Source organism: Equus asinus, chromosome 2 (assembly GCF_041296235.1).
Source record: "Equus asinus isolate D_3611 breed Donkey chromosome 2, EquAss-T2T_v2, whole genome shotgun sequence".
In the NCBI taxonomy this organism is placed as follows: domain Eukaryota; kingdom Metazoa; phylum Chordata; class Mammalia; order Perissodactyla; family Equidae; genus Equus; species Equus asinus.
Window position 1 is genome coordinate 65,575,730 of NC_091791.1, and position 26,030 is coordinate 65,601,759.

General features: G+C 48.2%; 1 protein-coding gene across 23 annotated transcripts in view; it reads right to left on the reverse strand.

The window, feature by feature from the left end:
• Positions 1-26,030, reverse strand: part of KCNMA1 (potassium calcium-activated channel subfamily M alpha 1) — a 714,937-nt gene that overhangs the window by 684,367 nt on the left and 4,540 nt on the right. Inside the window, exon 2 of one of the 23 annotated variants that reach the window (XM_044761696.2) lies at positions 23,108-24,788. The exons of the other annotated variants lie outside the window; for them this stretch is intronic. Coding sequence (XP_044617631.2) covers positions 24,678-24,788 — 111 coding nt within the window. The 3' untranslated portion in view covers positions 23,108-24,677. Of the gene's footprint in view, positions 1-23,107; positions 24,789-26,030 lie in introns of those variants that run through there. 23 annotated transcript variants of the gene reach the window in all.

Here is a 26,030-nt window from a genome sequence, read left to right on the forward strand (position 1 = left end):
ATAATAATGTTTCCTACCTCACAGGGTTAATCCGAAGCTCTTACAACAGTGCCTGACACAAGAAGGGAATGCAATAAATGCCAGGTATTGTTGGGGACCTGCTAATAACGTCTCTCCAGGGAAGCTACTGGCACCGGGGGCCAGGCAACTCCTGACTGTCCAGGGCTGCCCCATACACAGCGGATGCTGACTCTCCCAGGCCTCTGGGAAGTACATGCTTGCAGTGCTCCCCTAGTCCAGTGACAATCCAAACAATCGAGCAGTGAGGACAGGATTCAAACCAAGATTTGTCTGACCTGAACCCCGTGCCTCTCACTACTATACCAAACTGCCTCCTATAACACCCACAGTGAGCACAAAAAGGCTTTCTTATCAGGGACAGCAAGGAAGAGGGAAATAGGAACCAAACAATAAAATAAAATAAGCCTCTTCAAAAAAAAAATCAGCAGGCATGGCATTTATTAGTTTTTAAAAGTTACCAAATTCTCCTCTTCAGGTCCTTTGAGATTAACTTAGGTCAGAGTACAGAGAGCAGATTGTCATTCCCTTCCCAAAGATTAGCAAATGGCTCTCATCAGAAGGGGGCTCCTGGAAATGCAACACTTTTCTGTGAGGGCCTTGGGGTCACTGGAAACCCTAGGTCCTCGTCTGGTGACCTCGCTCCCCCCACTGGCCCCTTCCTTTCACGGGCAGCTGGCTGTGGCTACCATATGCCACTGTAGCCCATAGAGGCTCTGGGACATCTCAAAGGCCTGGCTCCATCTGAGGTGTGGCTCCAAGAACACAGAGACCCATAAAACAGCCTGGAGGCTGAGCACAAGGGAACAGCCATAAAACCCACAGTTCTAACAGCAGACACTCCAGCGGCTGGAGCAAAGAAGCCAGCTGCTGGGCTCCCCATGAACTGCAGAGGGATGTTCCTCCCTAGAACCCCACCCGATCCTGCCGCCACAGGATTGCGAGGTCCTCAGAGGCCACCTGTAAGAAGAGGCGCTTTGGGCTGGCCGGGTGGTGCAGCAGTTAAGTGTACACATTCCGCTTCGGCGGCCCGGGGTTCACTGGTTCGGATCCCAGGTGCGGACATGGCACCGCCTGGCAAGCCATACTGTGGTAGGCATCCCACATATAAAGTAGAGAAAGATGGGCACGGATATTAGCTCAGGGCCAGTCTTCCTCAGCAAAAAGAGGAGGAATGGCAGCAGTTAGCTCAGGGCTAATCTTCCTCAAAAAAAGAAAAAAGAAGAGGCGCTTCACTGAGTCCTCGCTAGCACTCACACCAGGGACTGCCTCAGATGCCTGCCTTGAAGGAGGTCAAGTAGAAAGAGTTGGCACTGTGCCTGCAGCCAGGAAGGACTCCACGAATGGTACCCTCCATCTTTCCTAAGCCTAAAAGCACCCCAACAAGTTGGGCATGATTCTTATCTTTCAGATGGAGAAACTGAGGTTCTGAGAAGTTGCACAACTAGGAAGTGACTGAACTGAGCTTCAAGCCAGGTCTGTCTGTCTCCAAACATGAGCTTTGCCCACTTCCCTCCTTCTCAATTGCTCTCGGAGAGGCCAGGTGGCAGGCCATCAGGGATGCTAGACGGGGCTTGGCAGCCTCTCAGCCCTCTGCTAAGTGCCCTCCCGACCCAGGGCATGTCAGCTTCCAGGGCAGCCTCCTGAATCTGCTGGGACAGTCCCCAGTGGTGTCCCAGGGGAGCGAGCCCCAGGAAGCCTCCCCACACTCTACCATGGCTGGGGGAGGGGCGGCCTCCATCGCTTACTCCCCTTTCTAGAAAGGTTTTCCATGTTCCAGGCCATACCCTGCAGGCCTTCCGGCCAGCTGACACTTGGTAATGACAACAGAAGTGGCTCACATTTAGTGCTTCCTAAATGCCCCGTACTTTACCACTACTAACTCACTGCATCGCCACAAACACTCTATGAGGGAGGTGCCCATTTTCCAGAAAACTGAGATTTATGAAGAATATGCAATTTGCCCAAGACCCCACAGCTACAAATGGCAGAGCTGGGACTGAATCCGCCCCTGCTGCCACACCATTCTAACCCCTGGGGCCACACCCATAGACAGGCCCACTGGGCCGCCATCATCTCAGCCATGTGAAAAACTGCAGCCCGGGCAGTCTCCTCAGGCTCTGCCTTCCACCTCTCACTCAGACGCCCTGCCTGCCTGGGCCCCTCTGTGTTAGTCCCTTTGCAGGAAAAGCTGCTGAAAGTCTAGGCTGGCTCCAAGTTTAGGGTCACCCAGCCCTGCCCCAAGTCTGGAAGGAAGGAGATGGAACAGTCAGGTACAAGCACCTCTTCCAGAGAAACATCCAGACCCAGAGCAGCAAGTGTCAAGAACCCACGGAAAGGCATTTCTCCCTAGAGGCAAGAAAGATATGCCAGATTGCATCTGGCACTTCCCTTCTTCCTAAGCCCTTTCTTGGGGCCCCGAGCAGAGCAGGCAGCATCACTCCATCACAAGGCCTCCCTTGGTGCGTGGAGCACTCCCTTCCTGAAGCAGGCAGAGCCATCAGGGGTTGACGGTGTTCAGCCAACAATCTCTTGCAAAAAGCTGTGTTAGTCACCCCGTGCCACCTTGGGCACCTTGACCAGCGACAAGCCATCTGGGAAGCTGACCTGCCCAGAGACTCCCCCACTGGCAGCAGGCCCTTGGCAGTGGCCTTGCTGGATTTTCCCTTCCCAGGACTGTCTACCTCCAATAAATCACACTGGCCTGGCCCCAAATTCTGACTCCCCTAACCCAACAGGGCAGGGGTGAGGTGAGTGACGCCAGACTTGGGGCGCCTCTAGGGCAAGATCTTTAGGCAACCTTTTGGCAAATACAGGGATTTATCAGATAGAAAGGGAAACAAGACAGGAAGAAGAACCACGGGGCAGGAAAGGAGCTAAACGTCAGGAAAGGATGTGAGTGGGATGCTTCTGAGACTCTGAGGACACCAACTCGCCTCACTCAGTGGTAAGAGGGGATCAGGAGCAGCTACAGATGAAGGGCAGCACTGTAGAGTCAGGCCAGTCAAGTCAAGTGAAGGACTGGTCTTCATCACCTGTTTTCAAGGGGCTGCTCCCCTGCTGAGCGTGCTTCTTAGACTCCCTACCCTCACTCTCCCTTAAATACATTACCCATTTGCACACTGTGGTGGGCTGAAGCAGGCCCCCAACGAAGTCCCTGTCCTAATCCCCAGAACATGCAAATGTTCCTTATATGGCAAAGGGGGCTCTGCAGATGTGACTAAGTGAAGGAGCTGGAGATGGGGAAAGAATCCTGGATTATCCCTAAATGTAGTCACAAGGGTCCTGATAAGAGGGAGGCAGTGGGAGCTCTGACTACAGAAGAGAACGTAAGAGATGTGATGGTGGAAATAGACTGCACGGATGTGCTGTGAAAATGGAATAAGGGGCGCAAGACAGGAAACACAGGCAGCCACTGGACACTGCAAAAGGCAAGCACAGGATTCTCCCCTCAGAGGCCCCAGTGGACACCTTGACTTTAGCCCAGTGAAACAGATTACAAACTTTTGACCTTCAGAACTGTAGGAGAATAATTTATGGTGTCTTAAGCCACTAAGTTTGGGGTCATTTGTCACAGCAGCAGTAAGAAACTAAGACACACTCAGTCCCCCTGAGAAGTTCAGTGCCTTCTCCACACTCAGCACTGTGCCAGCCACTAGAGGTTGAGCGAGGAGCAAAAGAGACCTATCTCTCCCCTCCTAGAGGTTAGAGTTATTCTCTCTCTCCCTCCGTCTTCTTGCCGAGGGTCTCTGTGGCCTGGAATATGCTGCCATCCGCCCCTCTAAGTCCTCTCTGTCTTTCCAGCTTGCAGCCCACTCCCTCCAAGAAGCTTCACTGGAGCCATGGAGACTTCAAACGTGCTGATCCTTCTGCATATTCTTCGCCCACCTGGGCCTGGCTAGCACCTCCTCTCCTTTAGGTCCCACTTCTGCAGAGGCGCCTCCCCTGAGCCCCGCAGCAGATGAGGATGGACCCTGCCATGCTCCATGGTCTTTCATCAGTCTCTAAACTTCTGTGTGTGCATGTGTGTAAGAAGGAGATTATCTGCTCAACTCAGGCCCTGACAAACTGACCACTTGGCCCTGAAGGCAGGGATTGTGGACATCTTGTTCACTCCTGAATCCATTCCCACTGTGGAGGGCATTTTCAGTGATGCCCTCTGCCTGGAACTGCTTCATTAGCACCCCCACCAAAACAAGCCATTCCATTGCTGCTGTGGTGTGGGTTGTATGGTGTGTGCTAGGTCTTTCCTCTCTACTACAGAACATCCCTGAAGGCAAGAACCTCATCTTCTTGCCCATCTCCACTCCCTGACACGGTGGACTCAACAAACACTAGCCTCCGTAGCTCCCATCGGAGCGCCTGGACCAGGCCCTAAAGTCCCTGAAATCTGGCTGACCCAACGCTGAAAGAGAAAGAGCATGAAGGCCTTTGAACAACCAAACTTTTCTTTAAAAAAAAACAAAAACGAAAAGACAGCTAATCAGCACCCTCAGGCCTGAGTCAGAAACAGGAGGAAGTCTGGGCTTAAGTTTCAAAAAAAAACAGGACATAAAGCCCCAAGCATCCTCCTAAGCCTTCAGGGATGAACCTCACCACAACCTTTGGGCAGCGGCCAATGCCTCTGGGGCAGAGGCTGCCGTAAAAGAAGGTCCTGATGAAGGCGGAGCCATTTGGGAAAAGCAGAAACAAGGTGGCAGTCACCATCATCTCTGATTAGCTGGAACACCGCCCAGTTCCCACTCTCAGGCCCCACACTGGCAGTTCCTCGGTCCCGGCCCAGGGCCCTGCCCGGAATCCTCAACCGCCTCTCTCCTCAGGCAGGTCTCAGCCCCAAGACCACTTACTCAGAAAAGCCCTTCCTGACCACCCACTGAGGTGGCCCCCTCAAACACCATCAATCCCATCACCCTCTTCATTTTGCTCCATTGTGCCACTAGAAATTATCCCATTCAGTTATTGATTATGGATTATCTGCCCCATCCACCCCTACTCCCAACCAGCCCTCTTCCTTGTTGTTCTCCCAAGGCTTCAAACAGCACCTGGCCCATGCAGATGCCAGAGAATGCAGAATAAACCCTTGCCATGCATATCTGGACGACACAGGGGTACAGAGACAAAGGTTCCGCCCCACCCTCACAGAACCCCAGCCTGGTGGCTCCCCAGAAAGTAAAGAGAGAGCCTGTCCACGGAGCATCTCTCTCTCAATAGCAGAGAATCTCTTTCTTCCCCAGCCCACCAGCAGCACTGTCCTTTTCATGATGGGAAAGACTGGAATGGAGAATCCTTGGGGTCAAGCATAGCAAATCCCAGTCACAAACAACTCACTGGCTAAGTGAAAGAAGCCAGACACAAAGGCCACATGCTATGTGACCCCATTTACATGAAATGTCCAGATTAGGCACATGTGCAGAGAAAGAAAGTAGATTATTCAGGGGCTGGGACAAGGGGAAATGGGGAGTGACTACTTAATGGGTACAAGGCTTCCTTTTGGAGTGAGGAAAATGTTCGAAAATTAGTGGTGATCATTGCACAACTTTGTAAATACACTAAAAACTACTGAGCTATACATTTTAAAAGGATAAATTGTATCTCAATTTAAAAAAAAGACAAGACTCATTGAAACATGCCGCGGAGTAGTCAGAATTGCAGGCTCTGGAGTCAGACTGTCTAGCCTCAACTCCTGGCTCGAGTCATGAGCTGCAGGAACTCAGAAAAATTACAACTTGGCCTCTCGGTACCTCAGTCTCCCTATCTGTAAATGGTGGTAATAGTCATGCCAACCTCGCAAAGGTGTTGGGAAGATTAAATGCAGCCATCCATGTGTAGAGGACTTTGGTTGACTGGTTTCCAAACATTCATCTTCCCACATCCTTGCAAACTCTGTTTTCCATTTGGGGATCTTTAAGGTTCTGGGGACACTGACCACACCCCCTGACCTCAGCCTGTCCAATTACTGTGACCCTCAGGACCTGTGCAAGGAATGCTGGAACAAAGGTGTTTTATTTCCTGCCAAGTATAAACATAACAGCAAGTGCCCTCCGGAGCTGTAGCAGCCATCCTGGAACCCAGAGGCAAAGCAGCCTCAGCATGAGGCCACCTGTAAGGAAACTAGATTGGAGAGACAGAAAGAAACTGGGTCCTTGGAGACATCATTGAGCCACTGGATCAAGCCTCACCTGAAATCACACACCTTTTCAATTATATGAGCCAATGAAGTCCTTTTAATGTTTAAGCCAATTAAAGTCAGCACTTATGCTACTTGCCACCAAAAAGCACCATAAGTGATTCAGCTACATAAAGTCCTTCACTCTGGGCCGTAAAAGAAGGTCCTGATGAAGGCGGAGCCATTTGGGAAAAGCAGAAACAAGGTGGCAGTCACCATCATCTCAATAAGTGTGAGCTATTGCAATTTGTGTGGGTGTGTGTGTGAGGAAGATTGGCCCTGGGCTAACATCTGTTGCCAATCTTCCTCTTTTTGCTTAAGGAAGATTGGCCCTGAGCTAACATCTGTGCCAATCTTCCTCTATTTTACGCAGGATGCCGCCAGAGTGTGGCCCAAGGAGCCATGCTAGGTCTGCACCCAGGGTCTGAACCCAGGAACCCCGGGCCACTGAAGTGGAGCATGCGAATTCAGCCACTATGCCACTGGGCTGGCCCCGTGACATTGTGATTTTTTTTCCAAATTCCTCCTATGCTATTCACCGCGGTCAATGTTCACCCAGATGTCTAGAAATGAGCACTGTTGGCTTACAATCAGATATTGGCTTATAACCTGATAATCCAGTTCCATATCCCTGTGATGGCAAGGCAGGGACAACTTCACCAAAGACCCCAACAGAGCACACAACAAGGTGGGTGATCTACTGGGTGTGCTCAGACAAGACGAGGCAAGGCAGGGGGAAGGCTGTATGGGAAGAACATGGCACTGTGATTATGAACTGAGAGAGGAGTTTATGATCCAACCTGCAAGGCAAGACGACCAAGGTCCACCAAATAGTAAAGCATACATTTGCTCGTTACATAATGGAAGCAATTCGACAGCAAAAGCTAAGAGCCCGAGGAAGAAAGAGCTGGGAGTTCTGGTGGCTGTCTGGTTTCTCCTGGCTCTCTGCTCCCAAACATGGGCCTACCCAGATCCAAATACACTTCCCCCACAAAGCCCAAAGAAAATGTACACATTCCAGGGACCAGAGACCCAGACACGTTCCAGAGCACTCACACAAAGCTGGCTAAACTATTCAGGGAATCCAGGCATTTTTCTCTTTCCCTCAGTTTCTTTTCTTCTCCCCTCTTTTCCTCCCAATGCAGTAGGAATATGATGTGTGAAACAATTATTTTTCAGAACCCATTGGCAGGTGGGGAACTTCAAATCCAGAGAAAGCAAAATGTAAACGATGCAAAAAGAGATCAAGATACATGAATATTCATCGTCTTTTCCCTTATGATGGAAAGCAGATTTGGGGAGGGTCGCTGAGCTCTGTTTCCTCTTGGTTCCTCCGAGCACGCCCAGTCCGCAGCTCATCATTCTGCCTGAACACACAACACAAGACAGGATTCTTGCCTCCAAGAACTGGCAGTTACACAGGGGCACACCTCTGTAAAAATTCACCAACCTGGATATTTAAGATGCATGCCCAGTATGTATTTAGACCTCAATTTACAAAATGAAAGTCAAAAGATTGGCAGATTCCTTCTCATCATTCAAAGCATGTGACTTTATCGAGGGAGCTGCTTCTCTTCACCGACAAAAACGAATCCCTACTTTCTCATCTTGTCATACATCCTTGACACCGCTCCTGACCCCAAAACAAAGCAATGAAGGTGAAGAGTCCCCTCGAGGCTATTTGCTCCCAGGAAGACAAAGCTAGGGCTGATTCATTTCTGGATCACTTGCACTGTGCAGAGGCATACAATAGGTGCCCAATAATTGTTTATTGTGGGAATATACTACAAAGGTCTGGAATTTGTGCCCACACAATAAGGTTGTAAGTTCTCAAGGTCTGCGTCTTCCACCTCTTGGGATGTCTGTGTGACCCTAGGGCAATTACTTAACCTCTCTGAGTCTCAGCTCCTGAAGAACACCTGCCCTTCAAGCTTGCTATGAGAATTTCACCAGTTAAGATGCAAAGTGGCCAGTTCATAATATAACACATTGTAAGCTCTCAGTAAATGGCAGCTCCCCTGCCCTAACCTTCCCCCAGTCACAGCACTGGGTTTAAAACTCCCCAGGAGCCCAATAAACCCTGGTTGACTGGAATTGACCAGTCCCACCCCTAGCTGCTGTGTACCTCTCTCCAGCACACTCTGTGCCTCGTTAAGGAACTTAATGCCATCTGGCCCCAAAACAATGCTTTTGTCTCAAATCAGACCCAGTAGGGGTAACAAGTAAAGCAAGAAGCCCATGGGGGCATCTGGGCCAACTGAGTTTGGCTTCCAAGGGTCCTTCCTTAGAGAAGGCAGTTCAGGCTGCAGGCCGGCTCACACCGCAATGCGAGTGTGCACTGTGGGGTTAATTAGCATGAAGCAGATGCCAAGATTCACCTCTGTGCTGATACCCCCCGTGTGCAGCAAAAACCATCATCACTCTGTTCTCTGACAGGATGTTTGCTTTCAAGCTAAGATTGCCTCCTCCGTCCCACTTGCAGCAATTCGGCTGAGCAGTGTGACGAGAAATTTGGCTCCTCTCACAATGGCTGGTGGCTGGCCTGACAGAGGCCCCTTCACATGGGGATGAAAAAAGGAGACAGGGTGAGGTGGGGAAGAAAAGAGCAAATTCGTCACTTTATCAAACACAGCCAAAGACTGTCTGTAGGCAGGAAGCTGCTGTCCCACACACACAGAGCATATAAATACCCTTTCTTCTGGGGAAGCTGGGCGTGAGGCGCTTCAGGACCCCGTGCCAAACCACGGGCACAGGGAATGGGGAGAGGTTACCTTTGCAGGCCCACCCCCAGGCATCCACACCCTGCCACTGCCCAGGCCTGGATGGACATCTCATCTCCTTGGAGCCCAAAACTTGGTGAAGGTGACCTGAAAGGCTCAACCTCAGCCTCCAGAGATAATTAAATACTCTCAGAGCTCAAGAAACCACAGACAAGAAAGAGATTCAGTGCCCAAAATATAAACTTACCCAGTGTGGAATATGAGTCAACCCATCAGCAAGAGTTTGTTGAATGCCCATCTGTTCATTCATTCACCAGTGTCTTCCAAGTGCTTACCCTGTGTCATACTGCATGCTTGGTTCTGGGGATACAGAGGAAAAGGAAGCCCACAGCCCAGAGTGTGTGGAATCCTGAAGGACCAGAGTTAGGAGCTCACAATCTAGCTGGAGAGCTGGGCAAGTGAAGCAATACGGACTTCTCCAGGGTTCGTCTCCACCACAACTAACACAGCACTTTGTGTAAGGCAGGCTTAACTGGGGGCCTGAAGATATCTACTTCTGCTAAATGGCATCATTCCACCTGGATCCATAATAAAAACGGTGGCCACTATCTTATTGAGTATGTCTCATGGGCTAGGTAGAATCTTCTCTGTGATCTGCTACAACGGGCAAAGGCAGCTAAGGCTTGGGGGAAGATAGACAACTTGCCCAAGACCACACAGCCCATCTGCAGGGAAGGCACAAGCTGAGCCCAGGTCCTTGAGCCCCAAATCCCATGCCCCTTCCACCTCACTGCACCAGCAGAGGAAGGAGCCCCCATGTCTATCCCTCACCCAGCCCGAGCTCCACTGTGGGCTCCCCCAAGGAAGCACCACCATGACTGAAGCTCTGGGACCTCTTCACAGCCTAATCTGGTTTGAGACAAGTTGCTGATGAGCAAAATATTTGCTTAACTAATGACTGTGGCAGAATAAACTTGAGATAAGAGGAAGTAGGAGGTGGGAAAGAAAGATGATCCAGAAGTCTTCTGGAGTTCAGTGTATAGAAAGATGTTTTTGGTGCCTCAGAACACATAATCCCCAGTAGAGGAAAAAGTCTGAGGACAAATAACACATATTATATAAACCTTAAAACAGGCACCTGGCCTACCTCCAGTATCCGAGAAACACTTTTTCCTAAATGGGAGAAATTGTCAAATAAGAAACGAGCCACACAGGTGGGGAGGCTGAGGTTCGAGAAGCCCTTTCCTCTTCACCCTTACAGCCCCAAAGGTCCTCTGGTCCATTCACAGCTCAGTAGGCCCCTGCGGGCATTCACAGGACAGGAAGGCTGCCCAAGACAGAAGACAGACGGGCCCACCTGACTCAAAAGCCTCTTCACAGACCCTGGAAGCAGCGCTTTCCAGGCCCTCCATAACTTGCCATCCCTTTTGTCTCCATCTGCCTGAGGTTGTGGAAGGTGAGTGGCACAGGGCAGAAGACTTAGGAACAAACTTAAAATTTTTACAAAAACAGAGGGGTTGCAAGAGACCCTTGGAATTGCCTCATCCAAGCCTCATTTTGCAGGTGGGCAAACTGAGGCCCCCTCACTTTTAAAGTGAAGTCTCTCATACTCCAAACTTCTTCTGTTCCCCTCCCCTCATTTTCCCCCTTCCTCCTCTTTCCTATAGTGGGCTGGGGATGGAGGGTGATGTTGAGGCAGAAGGTAGGAAGCATTTCTGGCTCCACTTTTCTCTTGCTCTAAGCTCTGCCTCCACATGGAGTGTCCCAAGGAAAAGTCACCTCCTCACTATTGGCCCATCTTGGTACTCACTGCTGATCCCACTACCACGTTCCCTCCAGCAGCCTCCTCTTCCTCATCCTGGCACCCTCACCATGGCCACTGAAGGAGGAGAGTGGTCTAAAATAAGTCAACCTCATCAGAACAGGAGCCATCTATTGAGCCCCCAAGAGATGTTAAGTGCTCAGGGTGACCACCTCATTTAATCTGCACACAGACCCTATGTGGCAGGTATTTTTAGTATTCACGTTTTACTGATAAAGAACGTAAGTTTGGCAAGATGAAGTAAATTGTCCAAAGCTATTGAGCTAGTACAAGATGGAGCTGGATTCCAGCCCACATTTATCCAACTCTAAGGCTATGCTATTAAGTTCACAAGCTTGAATTTAAGAGACTGAAGTTAACATTAAAATGAGTGCTGCCCCTCTGCAGTGGGGAGGAGGGAGAAGAAATTACACATTTATTCCAATGCTGCTAAAACTCAAAGCACCTCTGGAACCTTTCTTTGGAAATCGCCTACAGAGGTAATCTATACGCCACCCAGAACCTTCAGATTCGATACATCATAATTACACATTTGGGGGACCAGAAATACCTTACCCATGTTGGTTTCTTCTCTCATTCCTTATACTTGCCTGCGAACTACCCCAGATGGTTCCCTAAAATCAAATTGACTCTCAAATGCTGAGAGATGTCACCCCAGCAACATTCTAAAGACCACACCAATGCTATCACAAACCTGTTCCCAAGGAGAGATCCTCATTTTCCAAGTATGGATGAAACCATTCATTCTTTCAGTCCTGCATTTATTCAAAAAGCATTTTGTGAGGCTGGACCCTGTTTTAGGTTGCTAAGGAAACAGAGATAAACATAACAAGGTCCCCGTCCTCTTGGACCCCTTAACATGGGGACAATACTTCAACTTCTGCAGAGGACCTCAACAGCCCCAAGCACTGCAGATGTAAAGAAGGATACCCACAGTCCCAGACTTCAGGAATGCTACATTCCAGCAGGGGCACAGGCATGCCAGCCATCCCTCTGGAGCTGGGGGGACTAGAGTGGAGAGTTCTGGAAGATAAAGCAACCACCTAGGATATTACTGTCACGTTCCATGTTAGGCAAAAGTCAGTCTCCCAACGACGACCAAAGTGAATTAACAAGAATACCTGACACTTACATAGCCCTTAATACGTATCAGGTGCTACTCTATGCAATTAACACATATTATCCCCCCCAACAACCCCCGGAAGTGGTTACTATTATTAATCCCACTTTCCAGGTGAGTAAACTGAGGCCTGGAGAGGTGAAGCAACTTGCCAAAGGTCTAAAAGTCAGCAAAGTAGCAGAACTATGATTTGAACCCAAGCAGTCTAGCTCCAGAGGACACGCTCTTGGGAACTACACTGAACCAACTAGAATGAGCGATGTTGCTCATTCGGACATATACGTTCTCCACTGGGCTTCAGAAAAGCAGCCACATTACTCATGTTATTACTCACCTTCAATCCCCTATTGTCTCAGCAGTGAACTCTTGAAGTCGCTCAGCTAGCATGTGAAATTTGAACTGGGTGGAACAGGCTAAGGTGAAGTGACATTTCCCAGGGGGAAGCACTTCACCACAGGGAGGAAGAGGAGAGGGATCCGGGACCCAGCCTGTGCCATCCTTCTCCCTTATGCTCTCCATGTTCCAGGCAAAGAGCCACTTACGGTAATATTCAAAGCGGGAGAGAGCTGAGGGGCAGAGGATGTTTTCAAACCATAGGGACTAGCACAGGCAACCACTGTCAATTCACCACCGCTCACCAGGACGAATCAGGGGCAATGTCATCCGGCCACAGCTGAGACACCTTTGTTCTCTTTGGAATGTGGAGAGAGGAGGCAGTTAAGCCCCTTGGTCCCTTTGTTCCTGAAGGTGTTTAAGAAGCAGAGTAGCTTATAAGCTGAAAGCAGGGACAAGAAGGGGGAGAGTTGAGGAACACCAGAGCATCACAGGAAGCAGCTAAGAGTTAACACTCTGGAGCTAGAAAACCCTGGGTTCAGATGGAGTCCCCTGTCACTATTAACTGACACCCTTTGGGCAAGTGCTATCACCACTGCAAGCCTCAGTTTTTGCTCAACTGTAAAATGGGGATGACAATAATAATGCCTACATCATAGGCTTATTGAGAGGATTAAGTCAGATGAAACGTGTAGAGTGCTTACCACCACATCTGACACCTAGCAGCACCCAGTAAACAGTCAGTATTATTATTGCATCACGGTAATCGTTAATTATGGCAGAGCCAGCTACTGACAGCAGAAGCCCTCACTGCAGTTCTCTCCCAGCATGGCATTCTGGAGCCCCTTCTGCAGTCTGGGTGTTCTCCAAATCCATTTACTACTCCTCCTGGGCACACTACTACATTTCCCAGGATCCCTTGCAGTTAAGGTACCACGTGACTGAGTTCTGCCCAATGAACTGTGTGGCGGAAGTGATGGGAATGATTCCAGGACTGCTCCCACAAAAACCACACCTCATGATCCCTACTTCTCATTCCCCATCTGTCAGATGGATGCAGAGGACCCAGCAGAGACCTTCAGGGCCCCCTAGAAGATGGCAAGTCCACAGGTGTAAGAAGCCAAGTTCCCTGAATGACTGCATGAACAAGTCCCCACACCTCCCCATACACACACACCCCATCAATGGTACCTTATATGAGTAATACATAAACTCCTACTGTATTAAATCCCTGGCATATCTGGGTTTCTTGTTACAGCAGCTGGCCTACCCTGACTGATACACACAGTTAATCAAGCCTCAAAATGGACTCACGGGTCCCTGTTGGCTCCCTGCTTTCCATAACCACTACCTGAACCAGAGTCTAGATAACATAATATGGCTCCAAGAGAGAAACGAGCCGCTGTGACTCGTTAGGTAGGTAAGTGTGAAGAAGATGCAGCAGCAACTCAAGAGAAGCAATGGAAGGACCACTACTCTAGAAGTAGGACAACCCAACATTACTACACAGCAATATTTCCTGTGCTCAGGGTCAGCTGCCGGTTCTTCATGAGAACAGCACAGTACAGGGGAATGAGCATGGTCTTCGCAGACCAGAATCCATATCTGCTTGTGATCTACCTAGGAAAGTAAGTGAAGCTCTCTGAGCTTCAGTTCCCACATCTGAAAAATGTGGAAAATAATACCTCCCTCCGGGTTCCGTGACATCATGTTGGTATCTTGAAATTGGCCACGAGGGGAGTACTTACACCACAGGAATTGACAAATGCTACAAATAGGGGCTTTTTTCCTGGAGATCCAGTTGTTAAACATTTCCCAGCATATCACCAGATAAATAGGAGTCAGCTAAGCCGAATAGGAGAGGAGGGACAAGGAAAGAAAAGTCCAGGTAGAGTGGACAGCATGTTTGAAGGCCTGGAGGTATAAAAACAAAAAGTTTAATGAAATGAAGGAAGTCCTATATGGCTAGGTACAGAGAGCTTGGGAAGAGAGGCCAACGGGAACCTAGAGAGAGGGCAAGAGCTGGATCTTGTGGAAGGACCACTCTAAACACTAGTTACTTGCTCTGGTCATCTGCTGCTGTGTAAAAAATCACCTCACAATGTAGTGGCTTAAAACATTTTATTTTGTTCACGCTTTTTAAGTCAGGAATTCAGGAAGGAATGAGCTGGCTGGTTCATCTCTGATTTCTGTCAGCTGGGGCTAGAGGATCCACTTCCAAGATGGGGTCTTCCTCCCATGTCTGGTGCCTTGGTGCTCCTTGGAGAATCTCTCTCTCTCTCCCTACATGTGGCATCTCATCCTCCAGGGCCTTTCCACGTGGCCTGGACATCTCTCAACAACACTGCCTGTGCTCAGAGCTCTCAGACTCAGGGTCTCAGAATAGTCAGACTTCTTATATACTGTGGCTGGCTTCCCAAAAGCCAGTGTTCCAAGAGACCAAGAGAAAGGTGCAGGGTCCTTCTGACGGAGCCTCAGAAGTCACAGTGTCACTCCCACCATGTTCTATTGGTTATGAGCAAGTCCCAGAGCCATCCCTGATTCAAAGGAGAGAACCACACAAGAGCAAGAATACCAGGAGTTGTGGTTCATCGAGGGCCTTCTTTGAAGACTGCTCCCACACTGGTGTTGATCAGCCAACACTCACTGCCTGCTCTCCAGGACCATCTGCCAGGCACAGGACGAGTTCAAAATAGGAAAACTACCAGACCTGTCCACAAGGAGCATCAGATGGATGATCTCCACATGAGATGGAAAAGACAAACAGTGGGGAGTATCAGGGGAGAGAGCAAGATCTGACTCAGGTGGGTTTCCCAGGAAGGTGACATTCCCAGCAAGTGAGCTGAGCCTTGAAGGATGGGGGAGGCAAAGTGGAGGGTGGAAGAGAAGGAGTGGGCCATTTCTTAGGTCACGCCCAGCCTTCCACCACATCTGGACTACTTGTGGACCAGGCCAGGCCATCTCCACACTTCCCAGTACAGGTATGTCACTCAGGCCTGGGCACTCTGCAGCAATGGTCAGGCAGCTCGGAGCAAAAGCAGCTCCTGACTGTGCCAGCTTGTTGCTGGGCCCGTGAGCCAATCCAATGCACCAGGGCTCGGGAGGGGCAGTGGACTGTGGACCTGTTTGCTCTGGCTCAACCTCCTCACCCAGAACCAGCAGGCACCACGACCAGCAGAAAGGCCAGTTATGCAACGACCCTCACAGCAGCCTGCCAGGCTCAGAGACTCAGCCTGGTCACCAGGCCTGGTAGTGAGACTACTGTGGCCTACTAGGCAGGCCTGGGCTCTGACTGCCATTTTCCACATAGGCAGGCACAGGATGCTCTGCTGACAAACACCTGGGGACAGCCAGGGCCGTGAGAGGGACCTAAAAATAGCACAGCTGGCAACAGAGAAGCTTTTTCCAAATCCTTGGGGTCCTGTTATATCTCATCTACAGGCCTTAGGGACACACACGGGCTGGCACCCAAGCATTCACCCATCTCACAGGCTCGTGCTCAAAACAAGTATGGGGACCTGGGAGGCTTCCAATGTCACATCAGGAGCCACTTAGTGGTCAGAGTCATGGAAACAGTCTGTCCTCGGGGCTGGGCCTAGGGATGACCAGGCTGGGTCTGCCTTCACAACCCCATTCCCCATTGGGCTCTCTCTAGCCACCCCCTCTGACCAATTCTCAGTGTTCTCCACCTTTTCTGAATTTCAAGTTCTTAGTGCTTCTCTTACTCATTTGGCCGTTAAGAATTATGGGCCTTGCACTGTGTTTTTAATTTCTCATGTGAGTATATTATATCAACCCAGCTAGATGCCTAGAAAAACCACGATATGGACATGTGGGCTGTGCACTGCACAATTCCAGGGAATTCGTTCATGACTATGGAGTGAATGGTGCCCCTGGACTCATGTGATGTGGCTACTGGCATTGCCAGAGAGGAAACGATGTCTTACACGACTCTGCATCCCTGGGCAAGGCACAGCCACCCTTCCAAAGCTGTGCGGACCGACTGACCCAGCTCCTGCTGCCCAAACAATCCGGCATGAGGCTTGGCACACACAAGGCCTCAATGCCCAACGGTCTGGGAGGAAATCCGTGTTGTGATACAATAACGTATTTCCAGGCTGTGGAGGTGGAGAGGAGCAACGAACCAACCTTCCTAAGGCAAAGGGAGATTCATAACCAGCAAAGGAGTTACTACCACCTCTTCTGAGGGTGCAGACTGAATTCTGTGTCCCACCCACACCCTAAATGCACTTTATGTACAACAGATCAGGGAATTCAGATATATTTATCTGCTTTTCATAGAATTCCCATTCTTTTATTAACAGTTTCAGAGTTTGAGATATGAGCAAACAGCATGTGAAGACTAAGGCATCATCGTTCCACATCAGGATGTGTAGCTCCATACTTTAATAAGAAGACTTTGCTGGTGGACGTCAAACTTTTCCACGTCTCTATGCTTTCCTGCATGTGTGCGCCCATGTGTGCGTGCACACACACACCCCTCTCTCAAGTTTTTAAAAATATGCTTGAATTCTGCATCCTGCTCCTAATATCTGCCATGTATGTAATAATGGAAGATATAATGTATGGAAGATATAATAATGGAAGAATAATGTAATAATGGAACTAAAATAATTTACTATTTTATAATAAAAATAGTGTTTTTATCCAAAACTTCAAGGAAGACTGATACTCAGAAAAATGCCCCAATATTTATTCTGTGCTTCCACATACATGTGGTACATGTGCCATCGTTCATAAAGTATAGTTAGGTATTATCTGATGTGAATCTCATCTTATAGGAGCCCTAGAGTTGTGCAGTGAGCAACCTGCACAACTGCACACAGCACATCTGACTATCAGATAGAGAAAAAGTGATTATCCCATTTTCCAGCAAGGAATACCAGGACTTAGAGACGTTAAAAGGACTAGATAACCCTTAATGTTCGTTTCTATCCTGATAGTACAGAATTCTTTGAACTTGTTCAAAGAATCTCACATCTCATCCAGGCATGGTACATGAGTCTCAAAACACCACCTCCTCTTTTCTGTCCTATCTATGTTCTCAAAGTTTCCCTCGCTCCATGGCAGGGATGAGCTGAGCAGAGCTGACCTACCACTACAGGAGGTGTAACTATAGGTGCACAGTGCAGGGGTTAGACACATGGGCTCCAACGCCTGCCTGCCTGCACTGAAACCTGGCTCTGCCCCTCACTACTGGGTGACCCTGGGGGAGTTACTCACCCTCTCATGCCTCAGCATCCTAATCTATAAAGTGAGGGTGATAATACCACCTATTCACTGGGCTGTTGTGAGGATCAAATAAGATAATACATAGAAATACTACCAGACACATAGTAAGCACTCAAACTTTGTTATCCAAAAAAATATATATATTTATTCTCTATGCCTCAGTCCTCTAATTTATAAAATGGAGATTACAAAACTGTTTACTCCAGAGGATTGTTTTGAGGATTGAATAACATAATAAACATGAGGAGCTTAAAACAATGCTTAATGCTTAGTAACTACTCGAAAAAGTTTATTATTAATTTTTTTCCTAAGAAGCCAGTTACTCCAGGTCACACAGAAAGAGTCACCCAAACAAAAGCACCACCAAGTGTGGAGGTCAGCGCAGCGCCTGCGGAGGGAGACAGAGAGGCTAGGAGAGTGTTCGAGAATCAACTGCTGTTTTCTAAAACGGGTGGCGGACAGGCTATAGTAGAGATCAGAGGTCTTTGTTCTAAATTCGTACTTTCTGAGGTCCGGAGGTAAAGAGGCGCATAAGTGAAGAGGCGCCCATGAGGTAAGGAGGAAAGAACAGGACCGGCCTGACTTGCTGGTTTCTCTTCTCACGACTAAAATCATTTTAAAGCCCTGCCTGGCGTGTAAACAGGATCATCCCAGAGGAAGCCACTGCAGTTTCATTACACTCTGTGTTCATGGAGCACAAACAGAAACCTCCACAATTTTATTAGTTTCCATACAACTCAGGAGAGATTTGCATGCTAACATTTCAGCTCCTGACTTAAAAAAGGGACCAATTAAAAATACAGCGCTTGCATTGCCTGCCACTGGAAAGTGAAAAGATGCCCTGAGTTTTAAAAGTCCCTGTCATATCTGGTTCATGGCCGTACACCAACTATTCAGTACTGCAGATACAAAAACTACTGCCTAAATTTTTAGTTTATTTTGCAAGAAATATTTGCAGGCTGTCTGCAGCCCCCCAATAAAAGTTAAACTACGATTAGAAAAATCTAACAAATATTTTTGTCTGGGCTTTGTCAAGTCCTACACAATCACCAATTCACTCAATAACACCAAAAAGCTACCTGGTACACTACGGATATGTGAACTGTTAATGTAATGTATTTGTGACAAGTTAAAATTTAATACACAGCCCCAGTAGCATCAGCTAATTGATGTTATGTAACCTAAGAGACTCTTCCGTAAGTTCTGATGTACTGGCTGCTCTTGATTTGGGGGAAATTGTATTTCAGAAGTTATTAAGCGTGTGGGGATCATTCCTTCAGACGCTCGCTCCTTTGTCACAGAAGCTCCGGTCATCTTACCCCTGCTTTCGGCGGCTGGAACACTCCATGCAGCAGAGCTGAGAAGCTCCGTCTCACTCCAGGCTTGCCTTCTGAGGCGAGTTAAGGAAAAGCATCAAAGTTGACTTGCATGACCTCCCTTTTTACCAAATGTTTCTTTTTATGCCCAGCCTCAACAAAGCCAGCCTATCATATGACACTATTTATAGTCTATAATCAAAGAGGTTTTTAACCTTTCCCCCACAGCAAAAATTAAAATTAAAACCTCAACAGTGATGTGGCTGTCATTAGAAGTAACAGTAGAGTCACAAAAACCTATTTCTGAGAATTTTTTTAAGTGACAATTTAAATGATGATATTTCCAATGGGGCCTGTGTCCTGAGAATGTAATACTTAAATACGCCACCTCATCGAAGTCAATATTGAATTTCTGGGGACATGTCAATCAAACTTCACTCTTGCGGTTTATAGTGGAACCAGCACTGCTCCCTTGGCCATCGCCTTGAATAAGTTAGTCTTGGGTTCTTTATCGGATAAAAATGGTAGCTTTGAAATCTGATTTAAGACATGGTTGTAAACTGAAATCACTGACGCAGAGAGCATGTTACATATGTGAGAACTGGGGCCCAGAGACAATGACATGCCTAAGATACCACAGCTACTCATACATCAAATCAAAAATCCAGTAGTCCTTTAACTTCACTCTAAGAATAGACGCCATTAAACCAGACTCTATGCGCAGAAAGAGGGTTGTTCTGTCTGTTCTTCTGCTCTCAGTGTGGATTCCATCTAAACCAAACAGGGCCAGCCTGGGAACTTCTCATGGGAGTGCCACTTACCAGTCCTTGGACGACGAATATTAACTGCCCCACCAACCAGTGAGAGGACCATGGTGAAGAGTGTGTCTTGGGAAGAAAACGTGCCCAAGGATGATGGTCATCTCCCAGAAGTAGGATTTGGAGGGACTTTTTTCCCCTTTCTTTTTTTTTAAGTGTGGAAAAACAGACATAAAATTACCATCTTAACTATTTTTAAGTGTCCAGTTCAGTAGTGTTAAGTATATTCACATAGTTGTGCATTTTTTCATCTCGCAAAACTGAAACCCTATGCCTATTAAACAGCAACTCCCCATTCCCCACCCCCTAGCCCCTGGCAACCACCCTTCTACTTCTCTTTCTATGAATGTGACCACTCTAGGTGCCTCACATGAGTAGAATCATACAGTATTCCTTTTGTGTCTGGCTTAATTTAGTTAGCATAATGTCTTCAAGATTCATCCATGTTGTGGCCCATGTCAGAATTTCCTTCATTTTTCAAGATGAATAATATTCCATTGCATGTATATATCACATTTTGTTTATCCATTCTTCCATTGATGGACATTTGGGCTGCTTCCACCTTTTGGCTACTATGAATAATGCTGCTATGAACACCGGTGTGCAATATCTTCTTCTGGATATGTAAACAGAAGTGGAAGGGCTGGATCATATGCTAATTCTGTTTGTAATTTTTTGAGGAACCTCCATACCATTTTCCATAGTGGCTGCATCATTTTACATTCCCATTAACAGTGCACAAGGTTCCCGTTTCTCCACATCCTTGCCCACACTTGTTGTTTTCTGGTTTTTTGTGGGAAAAAAAGCACCCGGTGGGTGTGAGGTGTCTTTTTTAACCTCTCTCTATTGCCTACATTTTGTTCAATGAACACATAGTGCACTTAAGATGAAGGCCAAAAGTGTAAAACACTGAAATTGAAAAAGAAATATTATGAGGAAAATAGGGTTGCATATGAACTTAAGAAATGGATTTCTTTTTTAAGACTGAAGCAAATCATTGATATCTGTGGTTTCAGCTAGAGACACCATTCCTATACCATTCAGGAATCTTACCACCTGACCAGCTGTGGTTGCCACAATCCAGGGGAGAAGTGGCCGTAATTCACATGTAGTTAAAACAACTCCTCTGAGCACTGTAAGGAAAGTGCTCCCAGACACACAAAGAAGAAAAACAATGTATACGGCTGCTGCCAGCTCCTGCTAGTCCTGAAAAACCCCAGCACTAGGATAAACCTTTCATCTTCTGAACCTTTCTTACAAGCCTCAGAGCCCCCAGCTCTGAGTTCTCCATTTGATGCTCATGGGGTGCCCACTTTTTCCCCTTCCAGAACCACAAAAGGTCTACTTTCCAAAGTCTTGCAAAGGAAGAATTCTGCTCCCCATATAACACTCACGTAAACAAGACCCAACAAAGCCTTACAACTCCTAGCCTCAGGGCCACAGAGCCACACAGGCCACCATTAGCAATTAATTAGATAGAACTTCTCACTTGGAAAGCTAAAATCTTCAAAAGTGAAATCACTCTTTCCACTGGTCTTTGTATAACGCTTCACTCCTTGGGGGTGAGGTCATTTGTCATGATTTACTCATTAAGACAAAGACGAACAGACTAAAAACAAAATCCATCAAATTATATATTTATCCAACCTCTAGCCCCCAGAAAAGAGATTCTATTTTTCTTTGTGTGAACATCTCCCTCGCCTTATTCTCCTGTATGTTCTTTTCTTTTCTGGTTTCTTTCTGCTCAACAAAATAGAGGAAATGTCAGCAGTGATATAGAGAAGCCTAGAAGAGCAGAGACAGATGAGCGCTGGGGAGGGACAACCTCAATTCTAGGAAGCAGCTGTCTTTAAGTGATGCAGATAGAGGCCCAAGATCGCTACATCTTCTTCCTCTTTTGGGGAGAGCCAACACCTAGAAAGCAGAGCCCAACTGCAGCATCCTAACAAAGGATCACACTCCACATCTGGGTTCTTGGCATGGCCCCAAAATCACATCTGCTCTCAGCCAAGCCCAGCACTAAACTGTGAAGGAAGCAAAACTCTGGAAACCCGGGGCACATGCCAGTGAAGAAGAGGTGACATGACGGCCCAGGGGCAGTCAAAACCTCCACCCACAGCTTCTGACGAGACCCAACAGCTCTCAGAGGGCAGACTACCAGAAACAACCACCAAAATGGGCCATTTTCCAAACTTTGGGGAATGGGGCAAGAGAAAACCTCACCACCTAAGGACAAGGAGGACACTGGAAGTCGTGAGACAGGAAACAAAAGTGGCCTGCACGGGAGCAATTAAATTAAGGGCTTCTACGTCTCAACAACATTGCCAACATCTAAACACTACCCAGCTCTGGGCCTTCCTTGGCCGCATTTAGAATTTGAAATCTATCATTCATCAAGATTTGTTCTGTGTGTCCTGGAAACAGACCAGAAGCAAAGAGGTGCTAGTGCAAGGAGAAAGTTTTTCTGTTTATTCTAAGGCGGATTTGTCTCCAATGGAATGGTGACCTCAGAAGATGATGAACACCCTCGTCGCCTCTGGCAATGGAGCAGAGGGCTCCCAGCACTGGCTCTGGGGAGGAAGTAGGACCCAGGCCCCAAAGCTCCCTTCCACCACCATGACTTTGTAACTCCATGTGCTTATCAACTTGTAAGATCCAGACCCTATCCATTAACCTGCAAACTTCAGTCCCTCTGCTCCTGGACTTGGCAGGACTCACTAGGGAATAATGGAAGGAAAGGAAAAGATGAAGAGCAGAAGGAAGGGGAGAAGAAAGGAACACAGGCTTCCCTGCTAACTACCTTTGAAATGCCAGAGTCAACAGGAAGAAGTCCCTGAGAAAATCTGGTGGGGAGGCCAAAGAAACAGCACAAAGAATACAAAGTAAATGAGATGTTTTAAATAATTTGGCTTTGGGCCATGTAAAGAAGCATTAGTCACACAGGTACTAAGATCTTAGAGGGAGATGATTCGGAGGCTGGATTGACAATGTGAAGTATATCCACTCCTGACCTGGAGTGAGACTCACATTTCCAAATTGGCAATTAGACATAATGTCCCAAAGACAATCACCAAATCACGCAGAAAACAAGGCAAATTCCATTTTCAAGCAGCCATTCTTTCGAAGCTACCCTTCCTTCCCCTGCCTGACTCATTCACCTCACCAGCTTGTCATGAACTAAATCCTTGTTATCCACTGGTCAAGGGAGACCTGAGCGGCGTGAATAATTAAAACCCAGGAATGACTCAAATATCGTTTTGTCACCAAATCAAGCCCATCCCTTTCACCTAGAGTTTCTCCATAGCTTCTAACAAATTACCGCAAAAAAGCAGCAAAATGTGTTTGTACTAACTACATTCCCACCCAGCCCCTCAGCCAAGCACTATGGAAAGGGTCCTCCCAACATACATGTGCACTTGTGTTTCTGTGACTCAGCTCCCGCCTCCACTCAGACACCAGACATGTGCACACCTATGAGAAGATAACTGTTTCTTTCCCTCCCACCCTGTCAAATAAAAGTCAGAACTGGGTCTATTGTTTTCCTAGCTCAGTTTTATTTTTCACCTAGCTCTGTTTCCGGGACACAGTATGTACTTACTATGTAATAAAAGCAAAACAACAACGATAACAATAACCATAGGATTTATTTGAGAACCCATCTTGTGCTGGGCATTATGCTAAGTCCTTCTTCATTGTGGCTGCTGAAGATGCTAATGGCTGAAGTTTATTCCAAGTTCTCCTCTTTGATGACGGAACAACATAAAAAGCACATCTCAAGGAAAGAGTCCTCGGCAGTACGAGCTGTGAAAAACCTTGCTATGGCGAGAAAAGAAGCTACTTTCAATTTCAATTTCAATCTGCTGGAATTCTTGAGAAGTACAACCGGAGGGTTGCACAGCACAGGGCCACACGTCTCTCCCCACTCAGTGAAGAAGTCTGGAGCCTGAGCCTTTCAAGTTGAACCCTCCCTTTGGGAAGGCCCGCCCAGGTCCCTATGGAAACTCAGGCTGGCAGTTTCGCTGCCTGCTGACTTCAAACACTCCAGAGGGAGTGGCCAGCAGCTGGCTTCCTGGAGCATCACCACAGTGCAACCCTGGCTACACCGCGAGCCTTTAATTTTGCAAGAAGGTGGTTTGGCTGAGTTGCCATTTGGACTTCGGAAAGCCTCACCCCTTGCAGCAGGACCAATGGCGCGCGAGAGAGCCCACATGTTGATTGGCAAGACAGACCACACTCTGTACATCCACAAAATGCTGCACTGGCCACCACAGCCCAACTCCAAACCTACAGTGCTCGTGGGTTCCTTGGGAGCAGGCGCCAGAACAATGAGCTTTAGCAATATGCGTCCAGACTGAACCGCACAGGAGAGGCCTGAGCAGTTTTCTTGACCTGGCTGACCCAGCACAGGGAATCTTCCTCTTCCCATCCGCCTCCTGCTAACGAGCTGGGAATTTCCGTATTTAAAAATAGGCACGTCTTCCGGGAGGGACTGCCTGGAGACTGAGGAATGGACCGGCTCCTTGCTACTCAAAACGTGGCCTACACAGCCTCGGCATCACCTGTGTCTTTGTCAGAAATGCAGAATCTCAGGCCCCAGCCTGGACCTTCTGAATCAGAATCTGCATTTTAATAACTCCCCAAGTGATTCATGTGCATGTTGAGGTGTGAGAAGCCCCAGGACTAGACGAACTAGATGCTCTCTCCAGCCCTTAGAGGTAGAGGCTGATACCCTAATTGACATTCCTGAGCCCTAGGCCCAGAGTGCTAAGACAACCCTAACTCTGACGTGGGGGCCCCAAGTTTCCTTCCTCGTGTGCCCAGAGCCAGCATTCCAGCTACTCAAAAAGCATTTCAAAAACAGAGACTCTCTTGATCCACTCCTTGCTGTGCACAAAAAGGCTGTGGAATTTCAAAGGTCTTGAGGGAGGCGTGATCTTGCGGGACCCCCAGGCACATCTCCATGAGGACCAGTGTTCTCTGCAGGGCCCCAGGAGCTGCGGCATCACAGCACACACACAGTCCTTTTCACCAGAACCACAGAGGTGTTCCTCCAGGGGCTCCCCGGCCCTGAAGTCCCAGGAAGGTGGTGTTGGCTGCTGTGATTCTCAGGTTCACACGACCACTGCCACTGTGAGCTGGGACACCCCTGCTGCCCACTCTGGGAAGGATGTCCTGGCACTGCAATCCAATCCTGCTTGCTTCAGCACCAGGCTTCTCTTGCCCTGGTAAGAGAGAGAGGCTCAAAGCAAGCACTTACTCCCTGCAACCAGGCACCCAGAGAACGTCCCCTTCCAGGGAGGAAGACTCTAGTGCAGTGCCTCCTTGGCCTTGCCCTTCGGAATCCCTTCTCCCCTAGGCCAAACACCAAGGCACCTCTTCCTTTCTTCCTGATGCATGTGTGGAAAGGCCCCTGGGTACCTAGAAGCAGGGCCAGCCCATGGCTTGCGGTCATCCAGTGTCCTCCCAGGAAATGCTACGTGATGGGGTTAATGAGAGTACCTAGCGCTAGGGCTGTGTTCTATTACAATCCCCAATTTTCAGACGAGGAGACTGAGGCATAAAACAGTGAAGCCCTGGCCCAAGGTCACAGGCTGACTCTTGGGTAGTGCATGCGCAGCAGGCTTGACATCTAGGCAAGGCTGCTCACAGTGAACACAGTCACGAGCAGTTAAACCAATTTCTCTACCGCAGGACTTCTCCAAGCCTCTGATGGGACCCTCCAAGGGGACACTCAGGTATGCCATGACTCTCAATTTTTTTTCACAAGGTAACTTCAAGGGCAACTGCTCCACAGAACACACTTTGGGAAACATTGCTCTGGGGGCGGTCAAGGTAAAGCTGGTCCAGGTAGAGAGCATCCTGGCCAAGAAACTGTTACATTACTGGGGACATGTCTAGGAGCTCTGGGCCAGGGATAAGAGGGATGGAATTTGTCCTTTCTCAAGGGACCCTTGACAGCTACATTTGCCCACGAAGCCTTTCATTTCTGCTAGGTCTACAGCTCCTGGAGCCCCACAACATCAATGCTTGTCCACTGACTTCCCTACCATCACAATACTAGCCATCCTGCCAGGCCCTCATCCACGCACCCTTCCTTGGCTGTCCTCCCCAATCTTCTGGCTTTGCAAGAGCCAAAGGCCATGAGCCCAAATCTCAGTCTGACCCTAACTGGTTGTTTGACCCAAGGACAGTAGACTTCAGGGTCTAGAGGTTCTTATTGGCTCAAAAGTTCTATCTGTTGTAGTCTGTGCCCTACTGATACCAAGAGTTCAAGGAATCAAAGAGACAATAAACTCATCACCTTGTGGACCTATTGTAGCTCCCATTTACAGGAGACCTACTAAGTGCCAGGCATTTGCTTGGTGCTATATACCCATTATTGTCACTCCTTATAAGAATCCTACAAAGTAAGCATCATCATGCTCTTTTTATAGATGAAGAGATCGAGGCTTGAAGTGGCTGCC